The sequence below is a fragment of the Ziziphus jujuba genome, chromosome 1 (genome assembly GCF_031755915.1).
Source record: "Ziziphus jujuba cultivar Dongzao chromosome 1, ASM3175591v1".
In the NCBI taxonomy this organism is placed as follows: Eukaryota; Viridiplantae; Streptophyta; class Magnoliopsida; order Rosales; family Rhamnaceae; genus Ziziphus; species Ziziphus jujuba.
This window is the reverse complement of record NC_083379.1, coordinates 20,076,999-20,102,737: the sequence shown is the minus strand read 5'-3', so window position 1 is coordinate 20,102,737 and position 25,739 is coordinate 20,076,999. Positions and strand designations below refer to the sequence as shown.

The 25,739-nt window shown below is 30.6% G+C and overlaps 1 protein-coding gene across 1 annotated transcript; it reads left to right on the top strand.

Annotated features, from left to right (window-relative positions):
• The first annotated feature begins 21,255 nt into the window (after window positions 1-21,255).
• On the top strand, window positions 21,256-24,348 carry LOC107423028 (ribosomal RNA-processing protein 17). The gene is made up of 4 exons (XM_016032543.4): window positions 21,256-21,436; window positions 21,530-21,635; window positions 23,132-23,252; window positions 23,943-24,348. Exons 1-4 carry the CDS (start codon window positions 21,315-21,317, stop codon window positions 24,194-24,196), a joined length of 603 nt encoding a protein of 200 aa, XP_015888029.3. The 5' UTR covers window positions 21,256-21,314; the 3' UTR covers window positions 24,197-24,348.
• Window positions 24,349-25,739: the final 1,391 nt, after the last annotated feature.

Here is a 25,739-nt window from a genome sequence, read left to right as displayed (position 1 = left end):
ATACATATCTTTACATAAATCTCCATTTATGAAAGTAGTTCCTACTGTTAGAGAATTATGGCATTGTTAGCCATGAACACAAGCAAACTCAAGACCTAGGTGCCTTGGCCGAAGGGTTGCTCCCTAAGCTTGTTTTTTTGTATTTGTTCAAGCTAAATTTTGTATAACCTAGGCTTGTTAAGTTGGTGCACAAAGACACCAAAATGTTTTAATTAATGTGTATTAGCTAAATTAAGGTTTAAGGAAACCTAAGCACCCTGATGACATGGAAGCACCTTAATGACATGGAAGCACCTTGGTGACTAGGATGATGACTTGGATAGCTCCTTGTTAACATGGAGCTTAACTATTCGGCCTCCCTCTCCTTCAATACATGTTAAGACATATGGCATCATGCATGAAGACTATTTCAACATGAAGTACTCAATAAGATAACAAGACTTGTCAACACCTTACGAAGCATGTGATGAAGTTACCTTTACACATGTTCTTACTTCACCATGAAGAACTTGAAAAATATTGGTGTATAGGATTGGCCATGGTATGCTTTCACACCACTTTTGTAAGATATATATATATATATATATATATGTACAAACATTTTAATGAATAATTGAATTGGTTTTTTTTTTGGAAAATACCTTAGTTTTCTTTTTGAAAACAAGAGAAACGCAAAATTGGCTTCAGCTTATTCAAACCAAGCCAAGCACATCACTTCCAAAAATCAATTTCCAACAATTTGAAAACCTTGTTCTCTCTAGATAAACCTTGCCCTAATGTTTCAAATTGGCATTAGAGCTTTCCTTTCTTCAATCCTTTACTAAAACCAAGTGAGAATCCAAAGAACATCAATCAGTTTCAATGGTTTCTTCACATTTTTCAACACCTTCACCTCTTATAGTTGATGGCCAAAACTATGCAGTTTGGGTAATCAAAATGAAAGCCTATCTTCAAGCCTATGACCTGTGGGAGCTGGTTGAAGTTGATTATGAATCAGAACCATTAAAGACAGGAGCTACGGCAAACCAAATTAAGCTTCATAGTGAAGAAAATGCAAGACCTTACAAAACTCTCACAACAATACAAGCTGCTGTAACCGATGAATTTTTTACAAGGATTATGACTTGTAAAACACCTAGAGAAGCTTGGGAAAGGCTTCAAGAAGAGTTTTAAGAAAGCACAAGAACAAAACAATTGCAGCTACTCAATCTTAGAAGCGAGTTCGAAAATCTGAAGATGATGGAACATGAACCATGAAATAATTCACCAACAAAGTCATGAAGATTATGAACCAAATTTGACTATAAGGTGAGAACTTTCTAGATCAAAGGATTGTTGAAAAGATCCTCATATGTATTCCAGAGAAGTATGAAGCAAAGATTTCAACTTTGGAAGAAACAAGAGATCTTTCACAGATCACAATTGCGGAATTGATCAATGCCTTGGAAGCTACGGAACAAAGAAGGTGTCTTTGGCTCCAAGGTGAATCTAGCTTGAGTGAGGCAGGCCTTGCAGCAAACAACAAAGGCAAATCAATCCAAAAAGCTAAAACTTTCCAAAGGCAAAAAAAAGGCAAGGATACCACCAACCAAAGAGGGAACAAGATGACCTATGTTCCTTGCACAATATGCAAGAAGCAAGGACACACGACCAAGCTGTGCTGGTGGAGACCAAATGCTCAATGCAAAATTTGCAAACAATTTGATTACATGGAGAAAGTTTGAAGGCAAAAGAACCAGAGGCAAGAGGCCAGACAAGCTCATGAGCCTGAAGAATCAAGAGAAGAGCATGAGCATACCTTTACAGCAACCGGCAACCTTGCAAGCATAACCAAAGATTCTTGGATCTTGGACAGCGGTTATACTAGTCACATATGCAACAATCATGACCTGTTTATGATATTTAATTCAAGAATTGCAACAAAAATCAAGGCAGCAAATGGACAAATGATGGAGGTGCAAGAAAAAGGAGATTTAGTGATTAAAACACCAAAAGGTACAATACTAGTCACAAACATTTTGTATGTACCAAATATGTCTGAAAATTTGCAAAGTGTGCCACAACTTATGAAGAAATGATACACTTTGAAATTCTTAGATACATATTGTGAAATATCTAAGAATGGAAAAGTTGTATTGCTTGTCTATATGCAGGATAATAGCCTTGTGATTGACTTTAATCAACGAAATCAATTAGCCATGAGTACCAAAGTTTAAGAAGAATCAGAGTTATGGCATAGAAGGCTCGGTCACTACAACTATGCCACCATAAAGAAAATGCAAACTCAACAAATTGTTAAGAATTTACCACAAATCCAAGAAGTTGAAGTTGTATGCTAAACTTGTCAACTTGGCAAGCTCAAAAAGCTACCCTTTCCTTTGACAACAATTGACAAGGCAAAAGAAAAGCTTCAATTAGTGCACTTGGATTTATATGGACCGATGAATGAAGTAACTAATGTTGGGCGGAGGTATTTTGTCATCTTTATTGATGATTATTCAAGAAAATGTTGGATCTACTTCCTCAAACAAAAATTAGAGGTAGCAGCCACATTTGAAGAATTCCAAACACTTATGGAGAACCAAGCGCGAGCAACCATCAAAGTAATCTGAACCGATAATTGAGGCGAGTACATTTCAAAGATTTTCCAAGATATTTGCAAGCAAAGTGGCATTATACATCAACTTACAACTTCATACACACCATAACAAAATGGAGTAAGTGAAAGAAGATTAGAACCATCATGGAAATGTCAAGATGCTTGCTGTTAGAGAAGAGCTTACCAAAGATATTTTGGGCCAAACCTACCAACACAAGTGTATACCTTCTAAATCGACTTCCAAGTAAGGCAATTGAGTCTAAAACTCCAAATGAATTGTGGTATGGATTTAAACCTTCTATTGCTCGTTTAAAAGTGTTTAGAAGTATTTGTTATATGCATGCTCATGATACCAAGAGGTCCAAGCTAGATAAGAAAACAAATATTGGCATTCTTGTTGGCTATAGCTTTGTTTTAAAGGGCTATAGAATATATGATATGGCAAAGATGTAGGTTGTTGTCTCCAAAGATGTTGTCATAAAGGAGAACTCATATTGGAATTGGAAGGAGCATAAAGTGAAGGGAACCACTTATATTCAATCAAGAATTCCTTCGACAGATCAAGTGATCTTGATGTTGTCAAGGATGATAAAGATGATGATCCAGCCAATTAAGACTATGTTGGCAAAAGAGGTACAAAAACAATTGCTGAACTTTATGAAAGAGCAAGCATGGCAACACCTAATCCAATAACATACAATGAAGTTACACAACACAAGGAATGGTAAAATGCAATGAAAGAGGATCTCTGCATGATAGAAAAGAATAGAACATGAAGTTTAATGCTGAGACCTAGTGATGGGCATGTTATAAGTGTTAAATGGATTTTTAAAACCAAACTAAACCTTGATGGCACCTTAAACAAACACAAAGCATGACTGGTTGTGAAAGGATATGTTCAACAAAATGGAGTAGACTACAGGGAGACCTTTGTACCAGTGGCAAGACATAAAACTGTTCGGTTACTTCTAGTATATGCAACCAATAATTCTTGGAGAATATACCATTTGGATGTGAAATCAGCATTCTTAAATGGTATATTAGAAGAAGAAGTTTATGTTGAGCAAACTAAAGGCTTTGTCAAAGAAGGAGAGGAGGAGAAAGTGTACAAGCTTCATAAAGCTTTGTACGGGCTTAAACAAGCTTGAAGAGCTTGCTATTCAAGAATTGATGATTTTCTAACTCATGAAGGTTTTTCAAGAAGTGAAAATGAGCGTACCCTCTACATCAAAGCTAGCTCACATGAAGATAAAATGGTAATCTCTCTTTATGTTGATGATTTGCTTATAACATATTACAATACCAAGGCCATCCAAAAATTCAAAGACAAATGAAGCAAACCTTTAAGATGTCCGATCTTGGCTTAATGAATTACTTCCTAGGTTTGGAGAATAAACAAACAAATAAATGTCCATTTTCTTGGAGTTAACATAAGCAAGGAACCACAACTCAATCAATAGTAGAAGCTGAATACATTTCAGCAGTAGTAGCATCAAATCAAGCAATTTGGTTAAGGAAATCACTTGATGATTTAGGTTGCAAATAAACAAATGCAACCACCATTTATTGTAACAACACTTCAGCCATTTCCAATACTAAAAATCCAGTACAACATAGAAGAACAAAGCACATCCTTGTAAAGTACCATAACATCCGAGAGGCTGAAAGAAACAAGGAAACAAATTTGATGCATTGATCCACCCAAAATCAACTGGCGGACATTCTTACAAAACTTTTGTAGAAAGAAAGACTTCAAAGGCTTAGGAGTTTGCTACATATCATGCCTAACATTGCCAAGGAGGAGTGTTTGAGAATCATTGCATTGTTAGCCATGAACATAAGCAATCCCGAGACCTAGGTGCCTTGGCCGAGGGGTTACTTCCTAAGCTTGTTTTTTGTATTTTTTTCAAGCCAAATTTTTGTGTTCTCTAGGCTAGTTAAGTTGCTGCACAAAGACACCAAAATGTTTTAATTAATGTGTATTAGCTAAATTAAGGTTTAAGAAAACCTAAGCACTCTGATGACATGGATGTACCTTGGTGACTAGGATGATGACTTGGATAGCTGCTTGTTGACATGGAGCGTAACCATTTGGCCTCCCTCTCCTCCAAACATGTGAAGACATGTGGCATCATGCATGAGGACTACTTCAACATGAAGTACTCAATAAGGCAGCAAAAATTGTCAACACCTTATAAAGCATGTGATGAAGTTACCTTTACACATGTTCTTACTTCACCATGAAGAGCTTGAAAAATATTGGTGCATAGAATCGGTCATGATGTGCTTTCACACCACTTTTGTAAGCTACAAATATGTGCAAACATTTCAATGAATAATTGAATTGTATTTTTTTGAAAAATACCTTAGTTTTCTTTTTGAAAACAAGAGAAACACAAAACTGGCTTTTCTGGAAAATTTTTCCAGTAGCTTACTCAAACCAAGCCGAGCACATCACTTTCAAAAATCAATTTCCAATAATTTTAAAACCTTGTTCTCTTTAGACAAACCTTGCCCTAATATTTCACTTACATCCATTTGATATGAGCCTATTCTCATTTTCCATTGTTTGGAAGCTAATTAGTTGGATCATATACACATTCTCACATAAATCTCCATTTAGAAAAGTAGTTCTGACATGATGAGAATCCATCCGTACCCGCACAACTAACTGCCCGCTAGGGTGCTGATTCGATACAGTTGAAGACTAGGCCAATCACTAGGGCACAAGCTAAGAGATTTAAGGATAGCCTGGCTGGTTTCATATAAGGAGTTATCAATTATCAAAAGGGCTTGTCAATATCAAAAGATTCAAAGCCTGTTTTAAGCATCTAAGTGGTGAAGTCCAATATGGACCTGTTTTAGTGCATTTATGGACTCCAGGCAGCAAGGAAGAGGTTCAACACTTCTTGAACTCAATTGATATCACTAAGAGGTCATGGAATTAAGTCAAGGTAGAAGCAAAAGCAGTCAAAGAGACCATTTGAGTGTGGAAGAGATTTTTGGCCGAATTTGCTATATTTGCCGCTGGCTTTGCTGAATTTTGGTGATTAAGCATTTTCTCTTTGTTCCAATCATGGTCAACACATGGGATTCATAATTAATCCTATTTGGCATTGTAAATGGCATATTGGAGCTGATTTGAAGCCTTTACAAGCTAGAAATTGATCAAAGTTAGCTTAGTCGTCAAACTAGTAAACTAGTTTCCTAATTTGAGTTTGACTTTTTGTTTTAGGAAAGTATCTTTTATTTTGGTTTTTATTTGTTTATTTTCTGGACAAATCAACTTAGGAAAGTTAGAATTTTATTATTTAAATTGTAAATTAATTAATTATTAATCCAAAATAAGGGAATTAATTAATCCAAATCAGTTTAGGAAAGTAAACAAAATTCGGCCAACACTTGGTTTCCCAATCTTTATGGCTGAATTTTACCTAGTTGTTTAGGGTTTATTGTTTTGTGACTTTAGCTATTTAAGGGCTTATTTTTCAATGAGAATATAACTTAGATATTATATAGAAAATTATTTGTGACAAATAATTCTCTTTATTCTCTTTGTACACTTAAAACACCATTAGAGAGTGAGTCTTTTAGTTTGACTTATCATTAGGACATCCATCACCTATTGTGACGTCTTTATCATATATCAAGGTTTCTAATCATAAGTTGATTATGGGTTAAGGTGATTATTAGAACTTGAACTTAATTGTGATATGAGCTAATATAATACATGTTTAGGAGTGAGTTGACCTAGGTTTGTATCATGACATCCATTTTATATAACTTTAAGTCATAGTAAGCTACAATTGCCATATTGATTCTAAAAAATTTATTTTATGGAATCTAGGAAAAAAGTTTCTGTATGATCAATTTCCTCTTTCTGGTTAAACTTTTTGACAACTAGTCGAGTCGTATACCTCTCCATCTAACCATGGGATTCTTGTTTGGTCTTATAGACCCATTTGCATCTAATAAGTTTGCTATCTTCTGATAACTCAATCAAATCCCATACATCATTTAATGCCATGAATTTCATTTCATCTTCTATTGTATCTAACTAAAAGTTAGATTGCGAAAGATTGTGAGTTGCTTATGGCTTCCTCATAAGCAATAGCTCTATCTCAACATTAATATCAAATTCATATTCTTACACATAAACCACATAATCACTAGGTGTAGTAGAATGTCCATACTTTCGTTTATGAATTTAAGCTCCTTTGGTATTTGGCTATCATTAATACTGAGATTCTACTTTAAATAAACAACCATGTCCGACTTAACAATCTTGGTAGTATGAAATGGACAATAAAAACTGGATCCTTTGGATCTTATACAATATCCAACAAAATAATCATTAATAGCTTTAATATCCAACTTCTTGAACTAGAGATTATAAATCCTAACAACAACTTTACAGCCCCACACTCAAAAGTGATGCAAACTAAACTTTAAGTGATGGAGTTTTAGGAACAGACTTATTCAGCACTTGATTTAGATTGTATGTTGCAGTTTTCACATCTTCTCCCAACAAGAAGTTTGCTAAACTAGAATTTTCTTGTAACATCTTGATCTTAATTCTATTTGCTTATTTTTCCCTAAGTAAATTTTGTTGACACCTTACTTGCATTTTTGTTCTCTCACCTAAGTTTTTCTTTGGAAATGGTGGTGAATTTTTTTTAATTTATTATTTGGGGGTCACAAATTTTTATTAAGGCAAAATTTTTTTTCTTATACATATATATATATATATATATGTATAATTATATATATGAGGGTAATTTATTTTGATTTAGTGCATAAAAATAAAATCAAATTAAAAGCAATGGAAATCGCAAATGGTATATTTGTATATATATATATATATATATGTTAAGGTTTAAAATATTTTTATTAAAAGGGTCTTTTAAAGAAAGGAAAGGATGGAGGGGAATAGGCCACACTTTTCAAAGGGGAGTAAGGATATATATGTCATTATGCATGCCAAACCTTTTGAATTACCCTTTTTATCCACACTTTTTTTGGTCTGTATAAACCTTCAAGACCATTATTTCTTCTCATTTTTCACTCTTCATGGTCTTTACTTCATTGAGAGCTCTCCCCACCACTCTCATTTTTTTTTTCTTTTCTCTATCTTCTTTCCAAGACCAAAACACCAACATCACCACTGTTTCATCTCTAGCATCATCTTTTCCTTTCTTGCTCCTTTAAAACCGAAGCTCTCCTTACCTTTTCTCTTCTCCTTTTCTTCTTGAACCCATGGCCGTTAACACATTGTCATCATTTCATTTAATTGTTTTCTTTTTAAAACACAACTAGCATCAATTCCTCCATTTTCTCTAAAGGCTAAAACGCATCCTTGCTATCATCTACAAATTTATCTTTTTTTTTACATGGAGTCGGTTTGGATTTGAGAAATTTCTATGGGTATTTGAGTTTGAAGTTGGAATTTTAGATTGCATGTGAACAATTTGTTGAAAGAGTTGGTTTTTTTATGGATCCTTGGTTTTTATCAATGCATGTTGATTTTGAGCTTGGTCATTCAAGTTTTAAAGTGGAATTGTTGATTTAATATACATGCATGCCGTGGGTTACCTTAATCTTTTAGATTTTTGAAATTTTGTAAGTGTTTCTCTTGAATATTGGTTTTGCATGTAGTTGATCCTTGATTTCTAAGGTTCGATGAGTCCAGATTTATGAATTTGGGAAGTTGTTTGTGTTTTTATAAAAGTGATTTAACGTTGGATGATATTGCATGTTGGTTTGATTTGAGATTTGGACTATTGGATTAATTTTTATTGGTTGGTTTGCTTGAATGCTGAAAATATGGTGATTCTACTTTGATGATGATGTTCTTCAGTTTGCATGTTAAATTTGTTGATCGATTTGCAAGTTTTAATGTTCAGTTTTTAGAATTCAAGGCTTAAGTTGAGCATGTATGAATGATTTCTAAGCAAAGCTTTTTTTTGGATTTTCTAAGTGAATTATTCTGGATTTAGGAAATTTGTTGAGCTTTGGAATTGTGGAATTGGTTTAAATTCCATGCATGGTGAATGGGTTTGTTATGGAGGTTAAAATATATTTGCACCTATTGGTTTTGATAAATTTAGTACATGCATGTCTTGGGGTTAATTATCTTTAGAAGGAAATTGTCACTTTTGTTTGAAATATTTGGAAATTTAAAATTTTTCTTTGGTTCAAGTTATTTTTAGGTTCAAGGTATTTTGGAGATGAATTTTTAAATTTAGTTTGCGTGTTTGTTTTAGAATTAGTGTATTTTGAGATTGAATTTGATTTTCTTTGGAATTTTGGAGTTATTTGGAAAATACAAGATTTGTTTATTGAAGTATGCTTTTGGTTTAGTGTTAAGTTCAAGAGTTTGAGTTTAGGATTTAAGTTAATTTGGATTTATTAAGCGATATCTTGTTAATGTGTTGGAATTCCTGAATAATTTATGGTTTCAATTCTAATTTGTTGGTAAGTTGAAATGTTGGATAATATTTGGATTTTGGTTTGTAATTTGTTGGTATTTGGGATATTATGTATGGAAGTTTGGTTGCTAAAGTAACTCATTGCCTAAGTTGAAAATTTTGATAGGAAAAGAAGTTGTCTTGGTGATTGATATAATGGTTTTTGAAAGACAATGTTGTATGGATAGAAATGATATCTTGTATGGTTCATTTCTTTGTAAGATAATAATTTCTACTTAGAAGTGCATTATTTGATTCTTTGGTAGAGTAATAACAAAGATATAGTTTTATCTTTAACAACAAAGCGTCGGAAAGAGTCTGGCAATGAGATCTATTCATGGGTTACGTTATAGGAGGTTTAGTTTGTGAGTGGGGGTATTTTCTTAAATTATATATATATATATATATATGAATAATATAGAATAATATATCATGCATGACATGCATTGGAACACATTATGATTCCTTAACTTATTAGAAAATAATTGAATTTAAAATTGGTAATGGGAATTTGATTGAACTATGGTAATGCATTTTGAAATCATGCATTAAAGCTTTTTACTTTGAAATTGTTGGAATTGTGTAAGTTGAATTTTTTTATTGGGTATCATAATTTTGGAGAGTGAATTGATCTAATTTTTTTTTTTTTTTTAAAGTTGAGTGGCACTATATTCTCTTAAATTATATTGATTATTTTTGTATATTGAATAATGTATTAAAGTACTTTTGGCACAGTGGTAAATTATGGAAAGTTCAATTGAGTTTGTAAAATTTGAATAGGATTTTCTTTCATCATTCTACATGTGGCATATTTTGCATTCAATGATTTTGGTATTTGATGCACTATAAAATGATTTATCAAAGCTGATTGCTCATGTTTTAAAAATAATCTTAACAGGATATATTTTCTTAAAATGAAACATATAATCATAAAACATCAAGGTTTAAGATTTTGAAAATATTTGATATACTTGATTAAGATTGTGGTTTTGGAAAAGCATTTAAAAGCTTTGGATTTCCATGCTGATATTGTTGGCTTTGAGAAAATATTTGAAAAGTATTTGGTTTTGCATATTAATAATGATGGTTTCATTAAAAAAACCAGATTTTGAAATTCTTAGGTAATGAATTGATTTACTTAAACTTTTTTTGACAATATTGCCTGTTTAATTGAGATTGATTTGATTTATGGTATCTTTTGATTTGAAACCCTTTTGAAATTGATTTAATTCTTTTTGTTGGTATTTTAAATTGAATTGTATGAATTTTAGATTCTATATGGATTTAGTTTAGACCTGGAGCTTACCAATTTGCTATTGGATTATGGTTTAAGCTTGGAGCTTGCTTAGTTGATTACAAATAAGGATATGGATTCGTCCTAGAGCTTTTTCAATTTTTATTATTAATTATATGGATAAACTTGGGTTGATTTGGAGCTTAACTTGATGGGTTGTGTATATGGTTTCAACAACCTTGAGTTTCTCGATCAATTGGTTTGATCTTTAGACTTAGTTTGACCAATATAAGCACTAGGATCAAAGTGGTCATATGGCCCCAAATTGATCCCTTTGGGAGACAGGTAGGCCTAACAATGGCTTCAGAGTTGATCGCTAACTTGAAATAGGCAGAGTTGATATCTGGATTTGGTTTGGTTACCAAAGACCAGAGTGAAAGTTATGATTATAGATATGTATATGGATTTGGATATTTGATTTTGGTTATCGTTGGATATATCTTTTTATTTTGGTTTGAGATATCTATCGTTTTCAGGTATTGGAGGCAGTTAAATAATCTGTCATTGACCTAGAAAGTAGATGTTTCCCCAGATTACAATAGAATTATTGGTTTTCCCATCCAACATTTATGATTTATTCTGTATATGTGATTGAAACTTGGATTTTCATTAAAATTGTTTTCCAAAAGGTTTCGCATGAATTCTTATCTACTGGATCGCAAGTTTTTTACAATTGCATTGCATTGCATTAAGGTATCTCATTACTTATATTATACTATATTATTTTGCTATACTATTCAATTGATAGTTTGTGTGGGTGTCTAAAAACCCATTTACTGAATATATGTACTAATCCCTCCTTATCTAACTCCTACATGTATTGGTTAAGTATAATGGGTTGCAATTGACTAAGTTGACAGTGGTGAGAGTACAAGCTTGGAGATAAAATGTTAAACTAATTTTATATTGGACTATGTTATATATTTTTATTATAGAAATGTATTACGTATGCATTCTCATTTGTAGTTTGTTTTGATAAATTGGAGACTTAAACTTATAATATTGATTTTGTTAATGAATGAATTGATGGGTGTATGATTAACATTTCTTAAAATTATGAAAAATGATGATTTAATGAATACTATTTCTAAAGTTGAAGTATTCTTAACTTGGTGATACTGGTTTAAGCCGCTTAATGGCCATTGTCACTACTGATAAGCCCTTGAAAAGGTTAGGTCCTGTCATTTCCAACATATACCTTACCATAGCCGCTTAATGGCCATTTTTATTGCCGATAAGCCTTTGAAAAGATTAGGTCCTGTCATTTCCAACATATACCTTATTATATCCAACAAGGTACGGTTTCTCCTACCTGCAATACCATTTTACTAAGGAGTACCATGTATTGTATATTGTGCATCAATGCCACAATCCTACAAGTATCTTGCAAATGGTCTTGGATTCTGTCCAATCTCATCATATCTATCATAATACTCACTGCCTCTGTTAGACCTCACAGCCATTAACTTTTCATTCTTTTAAAGTTCCAACTTGACTTTAAACTTTTTAAAGACAATTAAAGGGTTAGACTTCTCATGGATAACCTTAACATGTCCATAACAAGAGAAGTCACCACTAAAGGTTATAAAATACCTATACTCTTATAAAGCATATGATATAAATGGTTTACAAATATTAGTGTAAACTAGATGCAAAACATGTTCACATCTTGCAATTTTATTCTTGTTAGTTTTAATAGTTAATTTACCCTTAGCACATTCAACACAAGTTGAAAAGTCTAAGAAATCTAGATTGGTAAGTAGACCATCCTTTACTAATCTTTCCATTTTTTGTCTAGAAATATGTTTTAGTCAATTATATCACAACATAGAAGAATATTCACCAAATTTTGCATGGTTGAAAGCAACAATAGGAGCAATAATTACTTTAATAGAGGAGTTAATATATGTACCATCACATAAATCAAGTTGATACAAATTGCCTTATAACTTTGCTTTTTCCAAAAGACAAACTATACTCGTAATTGTCCAAAAGGAATATAGAAAGTAAATTCTTCCTTATTAAGGTAGATATGAAATATCCTATAACTTCAGGATATAACCTGTAACTAGTTTGAACTCAATTCTTCCAAAAATATTTACCTAACTGTTGAGTTTTCTCCCATATATGTAGAAACTATTTAAGACTGATTGGCTTTCTTTGGCTTGCTATTTTTTTTAATGAATTAGTAACATAAATTGTTGCTCCGATATCTATCCATCAAGTATTCACAGGCACATCAATTATTTTGGTTTCAATCATATTAGATTCTACACAAACTAAGATCATTATGGAAAAAGACTTGATCATGACAAACTTTGCAACTAAAGATGAAGAAATCCATTACTAATGGTTTTAGTCATGAAGATTGGTTGTTACCAACTTGTGACAAAAAAATTGTGACTAAAAGCTTTAGTCGGGAATAAAACTATTCATGATCAAATATACTTTTGGTCATTATCTAACTCTGTGACTAAAAGTTGAACCAAAATACAATAACTTGTAAAAATTTCTTATGTTTACAACTGACTTTATGATAAAAAAAATATATTAATCGCAACTTACTTCATGACTAATCACGAGCAAAACTTGTAACTGTAAATATATTAGTCATAACTAAATGTGTGATTGAATATAATTTAGTCATTACCTACTCTGTGATTAAAAGTTTATTATTAAAATTTAAGTAGCTCATAATTTCTTTTATATATATATATATATATATGTGTGTGTGTGTGTGTGTGTGTGTGTGTGTGTGTGTGTCTGTGTGTGTGTGTGTGTACATATATTATAATTTTAAAAGTTTTATCATAAATAAATTATAAAAATATATAACTAAAATCCAAAGTTAATTAACCATAAGTTTCGTTAACATATTAATGAAATTAATAGTCTAGTATATAAGAAATAAATTTGAAACACTTAAAAAAAAAAAAACAATTTTTCATGTCCAATAAAATAAACTAATTACTAAAAACTATATGACCTAAATATGAATTAATACATTTTTTAAGAAATGATTAAAAAAAGCTCTCCAAATCCAAATCCAGTGATAATATCTATCTTTACAACCAACAAAACAAGCATGAAAATAATTAGAAAGCTTAAAAATAACCCATCTTCAACTTAAGCTAATGTGCAAATAATCAAAGCTAAACTTATAACTAGTCACTTATCAAATTAATAGTAATAACAAATAATCGATGTGCCAAATCAAAGAAAAGAAGTTAAACATGTAACTCATTTTCAAAATAAGCTAATTTGTACATGATTAAATGACAAGATCTGCCTCAAGAATATATATAGGAATCCCGAGTGGTCTTATCTAGGGAAGTTCCGTTGGACATCCTTAATGAAAATCTAATGAAATCTCATCTAAACTAGGGACAAACCAACATATGGACACAAAATAATACCTCAATATATATATATATATATATATATAATATAAAAGTTTAATAGTCAATAATGAAAATTGTTACGTATTGTCATGAGGTTCTTTTGAATTCCCTCCAAAATCATCAATTAGAAAAAAAATCATCTCCCCTTCTCCTTATTATTTATAGCAAATATTAATCAATATCAAATGGGATAGTGACTTAAGAGGGACGATTTTGGATCTGGATTGAATGATTGAATGAGTATCATATTTTTTTTTTTTTTTTTTTTTACCTTTTACTGGTTCTATTCAAAAATATATATTTTTATTATTATGATATTTTATATATAGGGCATAAAGTGTGTCTATGTATATATTAAAGTTAGATGTGAAGTGAAAGAATTGATTGAAGGAGCATGGAATTTTTTTACCTTTTATTGGTTGCACCAAAAAATGTATATTTTATCATTATAATATTATATATAACATAAGGTGTATTTACGTATTATATATAGATATATATATATATATATATATATATGAAAATTGTAAATTTTTCCAGTTGTGGAAATATTGGATTTTTCCAATGGAAAAAACCTTATAGGTAGGGTCTATTCCATTTGTCTCTAAGTGTTCATGCGTTATGTAAAAACTTTGATGACATCAATTCAAACAATGTCTACAAGGATATGAAATTTTATTTGGGTTACCCTCCTTAACTTGAGCCATATTGGCAAACCTTCAAACTCCTTATAAATACCCTCTTGAAACTTTATATTTGCATGATCATTCAAAATGTTTAACACTAATAAATTTTAATAAGTTAACTCCTAATATAAATCATAAAAAAAAATTTAATTCAATTAACCTATTTGGATTGAGTGACCAGACTTTATCCGTTTTTTTTTTGTTAACGTTTAGAAATACCATACATGTAAAAATTAACAAACACTAATTCTGAAAATTCTACTTCACCAATTAATAAATCCAAAAAAATAAATAAAAAATAAGTCTGAATATAGCTAAAAATGTTTAATGCAGCTAGTTGATAAAGCAATCTAAATTATGGTCAATTATGGAATATACAAATTAGGCTTTAAATGTATAAAATTAAATATCAATATGAAATAAGAGAGAATAGTAGATACATTCAGAAGCCAATAAAAGCATATTAGGTAATATACATAACACAATGAAAGTAGCCTTTAAACTATATATATAAGGTTTACAGTTTGACATATATGTTAAAAGGAATTAGCATTCTCATTAAAGGTTACATTGAAAATAAATACTCAAATCGTCAGGTAGAGTATAACAAAACTTAAAGCACAAATTTTTATGCGGATAAAATAAAAATTAATAAAACTTGATCCTAATAGCATAGGTAATAATACTTTAGTATGTCTCCTGTATATGTAATTGAAAAGTACATACTCTAAATAAATATGATTGATATGTGTATATGTAGCAAATAAACTCTTACTTTCTTATGCAATGGCACCATATATATATATATATATATATTTCTAAACATGATTCAAACTATAAACCAACTCTAATTTATTCCTTTGGATAAATTATGAATTTATTATATTATTTTTTTATTTAAAAAAATCACATTAAAGATACTATTAATCAAAGTTATAAAGAGATATGGTGTGAATAAGCTCAACAGACAGCATACAAGTAGTAAAAAGTTAAAACCAGAGAAAAAGAGAGAGGTGCTATTTTTGTATTTGCCCTAAAGATTGATGAATTTTTAAAAAAATCCCGGCTTAGCTTTAAGAAAGAGCTACATTGAATGGAAAAATGAAGATTGTTGTGAACAAATAAAGAAAATTACATATGGAAATCCAAGATAAGATTACAGCCAAAACAAATTAAAAACAAAGAAAAGAAGATTGCCAAAATAAATTCACCCAAAATCCAAAATGCAATACTTATACAATTGCGAATGAATAAAGAAAATCCTATAAGATGAAAAATTCTATAGGAATCTTCAAATTCTAACATTATATTGATGAACAAATAGTTGAGAATGAATAATTTGAAAAAGAAAATAAAATTAATTTCAATAAATAATGTTAAAACCAAAGAATTACTAAAATATAAAAGTAATATACAAACAAAAATGCAAAACTAAAATTGAAGATTTGCCTTAACCCAAGCCATAAGCAAAATCAAAATCAAAGAACTACATTCAAAAATTAAAAATTAAAAATTAAATGTTTTCAATTAGAATCCAAACACTGCAGAGCTCTTCATCAGAATCCGAACAAAAAATCCTCATAAAAAATTTAAAAATCAAAGAACTACATTGTACTAGAAAAAAATAGTGTGAAGTTCTTCAAAGCAAGATAATGAAGGGCAAACATTGCAAAAGCTTTTACGAAAATTAAAAAAAAAAAAAAAGAAAACTAATTCTTCAATAAAGAAGTTTGAAGAAGAACAAGACACTATGCACAATAAAAAACAGTGGAAAGGAGAAAAAAAGAGGATATTTTGTGCTAAGTAATCAAGATTTTTATAATGTATTTACAATATATATCTTTTACAAAAGGCATTGAATATTGTAAATGTTTAATCAAATTTAATTGCATAAACTATTAAGTGAATTTACAACTTGCCTCTTGTAAAAAATTGTAAATAATGTTGTAGAAATATTTTAACAACTTGCACATCATATTTTGGATAATTTGAAAGCTAAGGTTGGTCCGAACCAATATTATTATAAGCTTATTGAGCTTCGTCATATTTATTGACAAGATAGTCTTATATCTATGTATGTAATCCTAGATCACGTTCCAAAGCACTAATATCAACATTAATATTGGCTTTAATTCTTTGAGATTTTGCAAATGTATTCAAAAATTGTATTATGATTAGCAATTGCTAATTTTGTGTCGACTTCTAAATTAAAATACCCAACAGTTGTAGATAATTTCCCATCTATATAAATCAAAATTGACATATTGATACAAAAAAATATTTAAAAGATCAATTTATAAAAATATTAAATTCTAAACTTAAAAAAAAAAAGATTGTGGTTATATATATATATATATGTATAAAATAAACATAGTTATAATGACAAATAATAATAAAATAAAAAATAGTTGATAAACATGTTATTATTTTCTAAGCAATATATATATATATATATATATATCTGCATACATGCATACAAAATAAAACAAAATAAGAGCAAAAATAAAAACAAAAACACTAAAAACAAGCTACATGATTTTCTTTTATAAATGGAATTAAAAAAAAAATAATGCAAGGCTAAAACTATGAAAGAGGAAAACAATTTTAATTTTTTATTGTCTTTCTATTATTGTAGATTGTAAAGTACAAATAGGATGAAAGATGTATTTTTTATTTAGGATTGAGTTTAAAAGATAGTTACAAAAATCTCCAATATAATATTTTATAACCATAAAGTAATGGGATCCGCATAAAAAAACTCTCAAAAGATTCCTAACACAATTTGAAACTATTCACAAATAGAAAGTACTATTTGTAAACCATATAACATATGTCAATATTTTTATTGGAGGCAATTTAAAGTAAATAACCAATAAAAAAATTATATATATAATATTAAAAAAATTAGGTTGGCCCATTAGTCCAAATGTCCTTCTTTGCTTGCCTGCATTTCTTGAGTTATGATCCCTTTTAAGAGATTTTCCAGTTGTTTACAAGTGTGTTGCATTTACTTTTTTCTTTTTCTAGTAAATTATTATCCCTTAATCTCCCTCTAAACTCTTACCAAAGTTTGCACACCTTTTTTTTTTTCTTTTTTGGTTTTTGGTTTCTATATAAAATGATAATAATAATAATAATAATAATAATAACAACAACAATAATAAATTATTAAATAATAATAAAATATACTTTTCTGTCTTTATTTGACCTTGTATTATTAATTGGATTTGAAATTTCTAAATTTGGTTAAATTTTCAATCAAAAAATAAAAAAAAAATGAAAAACACAAAATAAATGTTTGCTTTTTAGCGTATGCATGCTGGATGTATATTTCGAAGTTAGATAAAAGAAAAAAAAAAGAAAATGAAGAAAATTAAAAAAATATATATATCATGTCAGTTCAACGTTATAGATAACATATCTCGCTTTATAGTATGGCTTCCTTCCTAATAAAACGGGATGTATATAAAATCAAATAATACTACCACATCCCACAGATTATATTCCAGACTAAGCAAGCTCCAAATTTAAATTATAATGTGAATTGAAACAATAATCCCAAATGTAAATCTATGGTACAAGAAAACCAAATCAAGTTTTATTATTAATAAGCAACAATGCCAAAAATTAGGTAAATCAAGCTTCAAATGAATTTCTAAATCCACATTTCCAAAACAATTTGTAATAATATGCAAAACCAAGTGCTTTTAAAATAAATTCAAAATTATAGCTCAAACTAAGCATATCAAAGGCTTTCAAACACTCAAAATCAATTTTACTTTACAATTAGACACTTCGCCAGAGAAAAAATATTTCTTTGAAAAATATTTTTAGAGCATAAATGAAAAGCTTTACAAAATCTTTTTTCAATACATTATGTACCAAAATCATTGTATGCAAAGCATGCCATATGCAAATTGATGTAGGAAACTTCTCATTCATATGTTCCAAGTCAAAAAGAATTCTTCATATTAGACATCATGCTAAAAATACTTAAATGCACTATGCATTATATATATATAATAGATAATAAAGTTTTAAGATAAATAGTCTTACTTTCTTTGAAAACAAATCACAATATCAATTAAAAATTCTACTCACACAATTCAAGAGTGTCAAAGTAAAATGCTTCAATCCATGATATGCAAAATTTAATATGATTCAATAAAAATTCCTTTTGCAAATCCAAATCCATTAAAAAGAATTCTTTACCAATCATGAAGCAAAATATTCTTCAATCCATTCTTTGCATGATGCATTTTACATATATTAAAATAAAAGAGTTTAACAAAATGCTCCTACTTACGGACTTAGCCTCCTAGAACCTAATCCACAAATGATCCTCCCTGCCAATCTATTTTAGTTGCACCTTATTAAATTTAAAATTACTTTTGTTTCCTTTAATATTTGAGCAATATCAGTTTTATAATAATTGTTTATTGTATGATCATTTTAGATTCATTTATGTGCTGCATGTCCATATATTTCTAAGATTTTCTGTGATACTTTGATAGGTTGTTTGTTGAATTGGAATCTAAATTATAAGTTATCTACACTGAGTGTAGATAACTACATTACTAATGATATATTGGTCAATCCTCCATTATATAAACTTTCTACTACCTTGCATTTATTGGATGGTTAATTTTTTTTAATTCATTATTGTGCACATTTATTGAATTTAAAAACGAAGATGGTTTAAAAATAATTGGTGAGATTGTTGAGCAAATTTGTGATTCAAAAAAAAAAAAAAAAAAAAAGAGGAAAATTTATTGAAAGCAACCATCAGTTGAAAAATTTTTGCAATAAAAAATTGGCACTTGATTGCAAAACTAGGTAAAATTACAAATGTGATGCTTAACACTGTTTTGAAATATAATCTTGTTTTTTCTTGTTTAAAAAAACAAAAATCACGATATAGATCTTTATCAAGTGATTGAGATTGAGAATTGGCTAAGAAGATATGTGATAGGTTGAAGTACTTTTATGTAGTCATTGAGTTGTTTTCTAAAACCAAATATCCTATAGCTAATATTTATTCTCCCTAAATTTGTGAAATTAAGTTATCAATTTATGATTGGCTTACATCTTCGTATGATAAAATTTAAAGGATGTCATCATGTATGATATCAAAGTTAGAGAGGTATTAAAGTCATATGCATGGAATATTAACTATAGCAAATGTCTTGAATCCTGGTTCAAAATGAAAATGATGGAGTGTTATTTTTTCAATGATTTATGAGAGTGAGTCTTCAATTAAAATTGAAAAAATTCGTCAAGTTTATAAGTCCATATGTAGTTTGAGTCAAAAAGTTTCTTATTCCCACAAAAGTTCAAATACTTTATCTTCCCAACTTGATGCACTTCATGAAAGAAAAAAAAAAAAAAAAAAAAAAAAAAGAGATTGTTTGGCAAAATCTTATTTGTTTGTTGGCAATACAACTAGTACTAATCATGTCAAATTAAAGCTTAAGCATTGCTTAGAAGAACTTATCTTACCTAGGTTTAATGAATTTGACATATTGACATGATGGAAGACAAATGCAATGAAGTATCCTATATTGCATAATATTATAAGAGATATTTTAATCATTCTAGCATCCACGGTTGCTTATAAGTCTGTATTCAATATTAATGGTAGATATATGAGTCCACATTGAAATAGCTTCATCCCCAAACTTTGGAAGCATTGATGTGTATCAAATTGATACATTTGTTAAATTTGATACTTTATTTTTAGCTAATTCTTTTTTGTTGCCAGTTTCATATTCTTCAATATAAAATGGATGCTGCTAAGCTACTTTGGATGATATGAATATTGATAAGTAAAATTCAAATTTTTATTTCAATGACTAGTACAAGAACATGTAAACTAGTTTTTTTAATTTCTTATCTATAATTAGAAATTATTAGAACATGGATGTGTAAAATATATTAAATTTTTTGGATAATGTATGACACATGCAACATTTTCATCTGTATATGAATCAATTCTAGAGTCTTGCATGGAAAAATAAGGAGAAGGAATTTGAAAAAATGGTCTTCTTGCAATGGATTATTAGTATTGGTCCTTGTGTCCCCTAAAAGAAAATTTTGTAACTAAATTTGCACTTTTGTTTTCATATTTATAAGATTTTATTTGTAGTGCTTTTGTAGTTCAACCAAAACCATGTAGTGGTTAATGGAATAGTTAATGTGTGTGTAGATGTTCATTTTGTGGCCTGAAATGTAGAAATATATGCATATGAAGATTGAAACTTGGATGAAAATTTACTTCAAATTTTCAACATTTTTTGCTTATTTGTAACAATATTTACCTTGTTTGGGTCCATAAAACTTTGCTATAATTTTTTTTATAATTTTTTTAAATAGGTTGATTATGATTTGGTAAACAGGACGGGGAACAAGAATCCCATCAGGTGAACAAGGAATCTCCATTCTCATCAATGGAATAGGGTGGAGAATCGAAAATGGAGTTTCATACTCTCCACCAATGGAACAAACTTCAAAAACCCAACCAATCTCATGCCATTGTCATCATTAGGACCATTATTACAAATACCCCTAAATATAATTTTAAATTTTATTTTGGTTACCAATCGGCTTGTTGATACACTTTTTTGCTTTAGGTCTTTTCAGAATTCTAGTCATCTCCTAAAAAATAAAAAAAAATAAAAAAAAAATTCTAGTGATCTTCATATATTAGCCCATTTAGATGGGCTTGGTTCTCTCCCAGCCCATCCAACAAAACATCAAACGCAACTGGGCCCATGATAAGGCGCACAACACGATTTGCAAATCGGCGTCGTAATTAGAATTTTGAGCAACCTAAAAGGAAACACACAGAACAGTAGGTGGGAAGCTGCAATGGCGGACGAAGGCGAAGAAGAACAACCGATTGTTGGCCAACAGGCCCGAGGTCGCCACATAAAGAAGAGGGCTCTTAAGAACAAAGCTCTCTCTGTCACATTTGACGAGAAGGATCTAAGGTACTCTTCCATCACTGCCCTACTGCTAACTTTTTGCTTTTCTTGGTTGTTTGGGTTTGTACAGTGTTTGACATAGGTTTTTGGTTTGACAAGGAACTATGTGACTGGGTTTCACAAGAGGAAGAAGAAAAGGAGAAAGGAAGCCCAAAAGAAACAAGAGGAGGCACAAAGGCGAAAGCGTATTGAGGACCGCAAAAAGGTTCAAAATATGCTCTAGTTCTTTGTCTTTTTTGTCTTTAGCTTTTTGTTTTTTTTTTGTTTTTTTCAATTTTAAGTTAATATTTTAGTTAATTTTTGTACAAATTTTTATTTTCGTCGTTTTTTGGGGTTTAGTTGATGTTTGGTTGAATGATAAATGGCCTAATTTCTGCCTTGGAGTGTAATGGATCATTGAGATGGCCATTAGTATTTTGTCCTTAGTTTTCTACACCTTTAAGCTTAACTATAATGTGAAACAGCAGATTTTGTTAGAGACACTTGATTAAAATGAGATCTTTTTGTTGATTTATATGATGGAATTTGAACAAAAGCGAGAACTTGGTATTGGCTGTTACATAAAAGGTGTATGATAAAAACTTGTAAGATTTAAACAATTTTTAATGGCTGATTTATGTAGAACATTGCTCTAAATAAGATCTAAATATAGCAGCACTATTCCTGTTTGCTTGTAAGTGCGGAAAAAGTGCATAATCAAGTATCTACAAGTACATTATCAAAACTAAGCAGTATTGCTCGAACCATTGGAAATTCTATTTTGGAAAGGAGGGAATGGTGGTGCTGCTAGGTGGTTATGGTTCTCTGATCTCTCTTTTGTTTGTTGAACTCAAATTTCATGTTGAACGATTTAAGTGGGCTCTATGAGAGTGAAAAAGTGTAATTAAAGCCAAATGAGATTGAACTTATCATACGATGGTGGTTATCCTGGGTGAAATTCCTATGCCAGGAATCTCCTATGTTTTTCTTGAGCTGATAAGGGCAGTAAATATACTCCATCTTAATCTCAAAAGCATTTTTTATTTGTTCATTTTGGTAACCAACACCTCTAAAGATGCCAATTTGTTTTATACAATGAGAAGCCGTTATGCTGCTATGGATATGTTTCGTGTACTCCTGTTACAGAGTGCTCCTTTGAGATAAATGTCATCCATGGGAGTCTTCTGATGAAGCATTTCCCATTTTCCATTTAAAACCTTCTGAGTTTAAATTGTTTAATGAATGTTGAAAGTTAGTTGGTATCTCGTGGATAAGCTTCTAAGTTATTCTAGAAAAGTGATTGAACATTGACAGATGAGTAGTTAATTGTATGGCCATCAGGTTTGAATTGTATGTAACTCATAAGTTCCTCCATCTCAATTCTCAAGCATTTGACCACATTGCAACTATGCACCTTATTAGGAGCTACTAGATATGCAATGGATTTGACCTCAGGGTACCCTTGAAATCAAACCATTGGGGTGGAAATGTAATATTGACATAAAAAAGGAGAGAGTGGGAGGACAGGATTATGACATATTGATCTAGCAGCCCTACTTCCTTTATACATTCATACATCTTTATTTGTTTCTCGTATCATTGTTTATATACTACATGTTAAATGGCTATGCTAAAAATATGTTTCTGCTAACTGATTTATGTTGTTATTGTAAAAAGAAAATCTAGCATTCAATTTCTTCTACTTGGTAAATAATGTTGCAGAGGAAATTAGAAAGAGAACTGGTTATATATGGTGGAGCTCCACCAGCAAATGGTTCAGCATCTGATGGAAGTGATGTCCCGGAGGAGGATGAAGATGGCGAGCCACTTGCATCCATTTCTGGTATTTCATCAAATATGCAGTCAACTTTATTTGAAACGTGTTTACTGTTTGTATATGTTGATGTTGATTATATTATTGTACCACGTGGCTTCTATATATGTGGATTCTATTATTGTACTACATGGATGACTCAGATCGGTATCTGGTGCTGCCAGCACTTGTCAATTGCACCTTACTGCAAACTTTGACTGTAGTGGGTGATGTGGTTTACTGGGATCAATTTCAAATGCTGGTCATGTTCTTAAAATGCCAATGACTTTTGTTATCATTCTTAATAAGGTACCAGGGGGATAAAATGGCATTGTTAGTGACTGTTAAATATCTCAACACCACAGTTGGAATTTGGGGGCTTCAGAATCTTTAAAATCTGATATTAGTTGCATGAATCACATTATGTCTGACTAACAATGAAGCAAAATAACATGTCATTTGTGTTAGTGTCGACTGCTGCAATGAGAGCACCTCAAGATGTGCATGTCTCTGGTTGCAACTCTTTTAATACTAATCCAAAATGCACCAAATTGCCGAAAGCAAAAGCAATAAAAAATCATAATTTGGACAGTCTTTATGCATGTTACTCATGAACTTTTATGCATATTTTCCATCAAATTCTTATTGTCATGTAGTTTTCATTAATTAATGCATATGTTTCAACGTGGTTAAAATTTTGCTGTTGCTGTTTATTGAAAGGGACTACTACCTATGACAATGGTGACACGAAAGTCACAGTAATGACAAGCGAGATCTCTCACGAGGAGGAAATCTATCCAAATGAAAAGACAGGGACAACTACAGTGCCCAAACTGATTGGAGCTGTTAGAGAGCACAATTTACCTGTAAAAAAGAAACCATTCAAGAGAGTAACCAAACACAAATCTCGACCTAAGCCCCAAAGCAAAAGAGAGAAAAGAAAGCGGAAGAACAAAAGCAAGAGGGGGTGCTAGTTTTGTCTAAAATCTTTATAAAATTTAATTATCTCGTCTTCTTTTTTATTTTAATTTTACTTCTTTGTTGAAATTATCTCTGTCCTCTTTATGCGGATGATGTTCTATTTATTTATTTTTTTTCAGTTTATGCCATTGAAATATTTACATTCTCCTCATTTCTCTTCTATTTAACCAAGATCATACTTAAAAGAGTTACATACTGTAGATTCATTTATCAGAATGTGGATCCCATCCGTGCTGGTCCTCTGCTTTCTTCCAAATGAATTGACTGGCTTTCATGGAATTCGATGGAAAGTTTATATGCATACAGTCAATCCCCCGTAACCTATATGTAAATAAGAGTCAATGTTGCTTTGGAGTGTTTTTAATCCTTCAAAAAGGCCTTTGAATGTTCAAATTGATTGTGAAAATCAAGTAAAATGATAAAGAATCTAATTCAGTATTCAGTCTGAGTTCAGTTTGTGAATAAAGGTAGCCATCAATATAATTGCTTTTGGTCCCCCAGTTCACAAAAGGAAACTGCAATGCAGGTCAGGTCTCTCAGACGATACATAAGCTGAAACTATGCTGCAGTGGTAGTGCCAAAAGTGGGGTCCTTTGGTCTTACTTGTTCATAGCATTTGCAATAATGGGTTGTGTTGTCTTCCAACTATTCGTCAAAAAATCCTATCAATTTTTCACGTTGCTCTGTGCAGTTTCCTGTCGATCCCTGAAATGTGTGTGGAGAGTTTTACTGGGATCTGGCAAGCCTTTCTTTCTGACGGTCCGAGAAAATTCATGTGGGAACTGCATTTTAATTCCCTAAATGCGCTGGAGTGCACCATAAAATGTCTCTTAATCTTTTTTATTTTTTCCTCTCTCTCTTTCTCTCTCTCTCTCCCCTTTAAGTTTTCTCTAAAAGCGTTTGATAAGTTAAAAATTAAAATCATGCTTTAGATTTGATTTTTCAAGTAGATATTCAAAAATAGAAATAATCATGATTATTGACTTTGTTAGTGAGCAGTTCCGATGGAACCATATATATATATATATATATATTTTTTTCACTTACATATATAAAGTATAAGGAATTCCAACTTTGTGAGGGGCAAAAACACGGTAAGGCTTTGTAAATGGGGGCATGACACTTGTTTTAGTTTCATTAGGTTTAATTACATTTTTAATAGCATACCATAATTAAAAATCAGTGGCATGGACCATGCAGCCGTAATATGGATGAATGATAGGATGGGAATCCATTGATTACGGCAAATTCAATTCATGCTGTCACACCATATATTGTCATTTTATGAAATTTTTAGGTCATAAACTTTGTCTACACTGTGTAAATGTTAAGTACAAATATCTTTTCAATCAATTCAAGCAAGCTTGATTGAATATATTCTTTATTAGAAGAAAGAAAAGAACCAAAAAAAAAAAAAAAACAAAAAAAGCTTGATTGAATATATATATATATATATGTATGTATGCGAGGATTGACAAGAGGATGGTAGGATTAGTGGTCGCATGTATTGCTTGTATTTTGCAAGGGTGATGTGAG

Excerpts from the sequence above, each read along its gene's own strand:
- LOC107423028 (XM_016032543.4), top strand. The coding sequence starts at position 21,315 with ATGGCGGACGAAGGCGAAGAAGAACAACCGATTGTTGGCCAACAGGCC. Across the intron at positions 21,437-21,529 it reads TTTGACGAGAAGGATCTAAG|GAACTATGTGACTGGGTTTC; the intron begins GTACTCTTCCAT and ends TGGTTTGACAAG. Across the intron at positions 23,253-23,942 it reads GCCACTTGCATCCATTTCTG|GGACTACTACCTATGACAAT; the intron begins GTATTTCATCAA and ends GTTTATTGAAAG.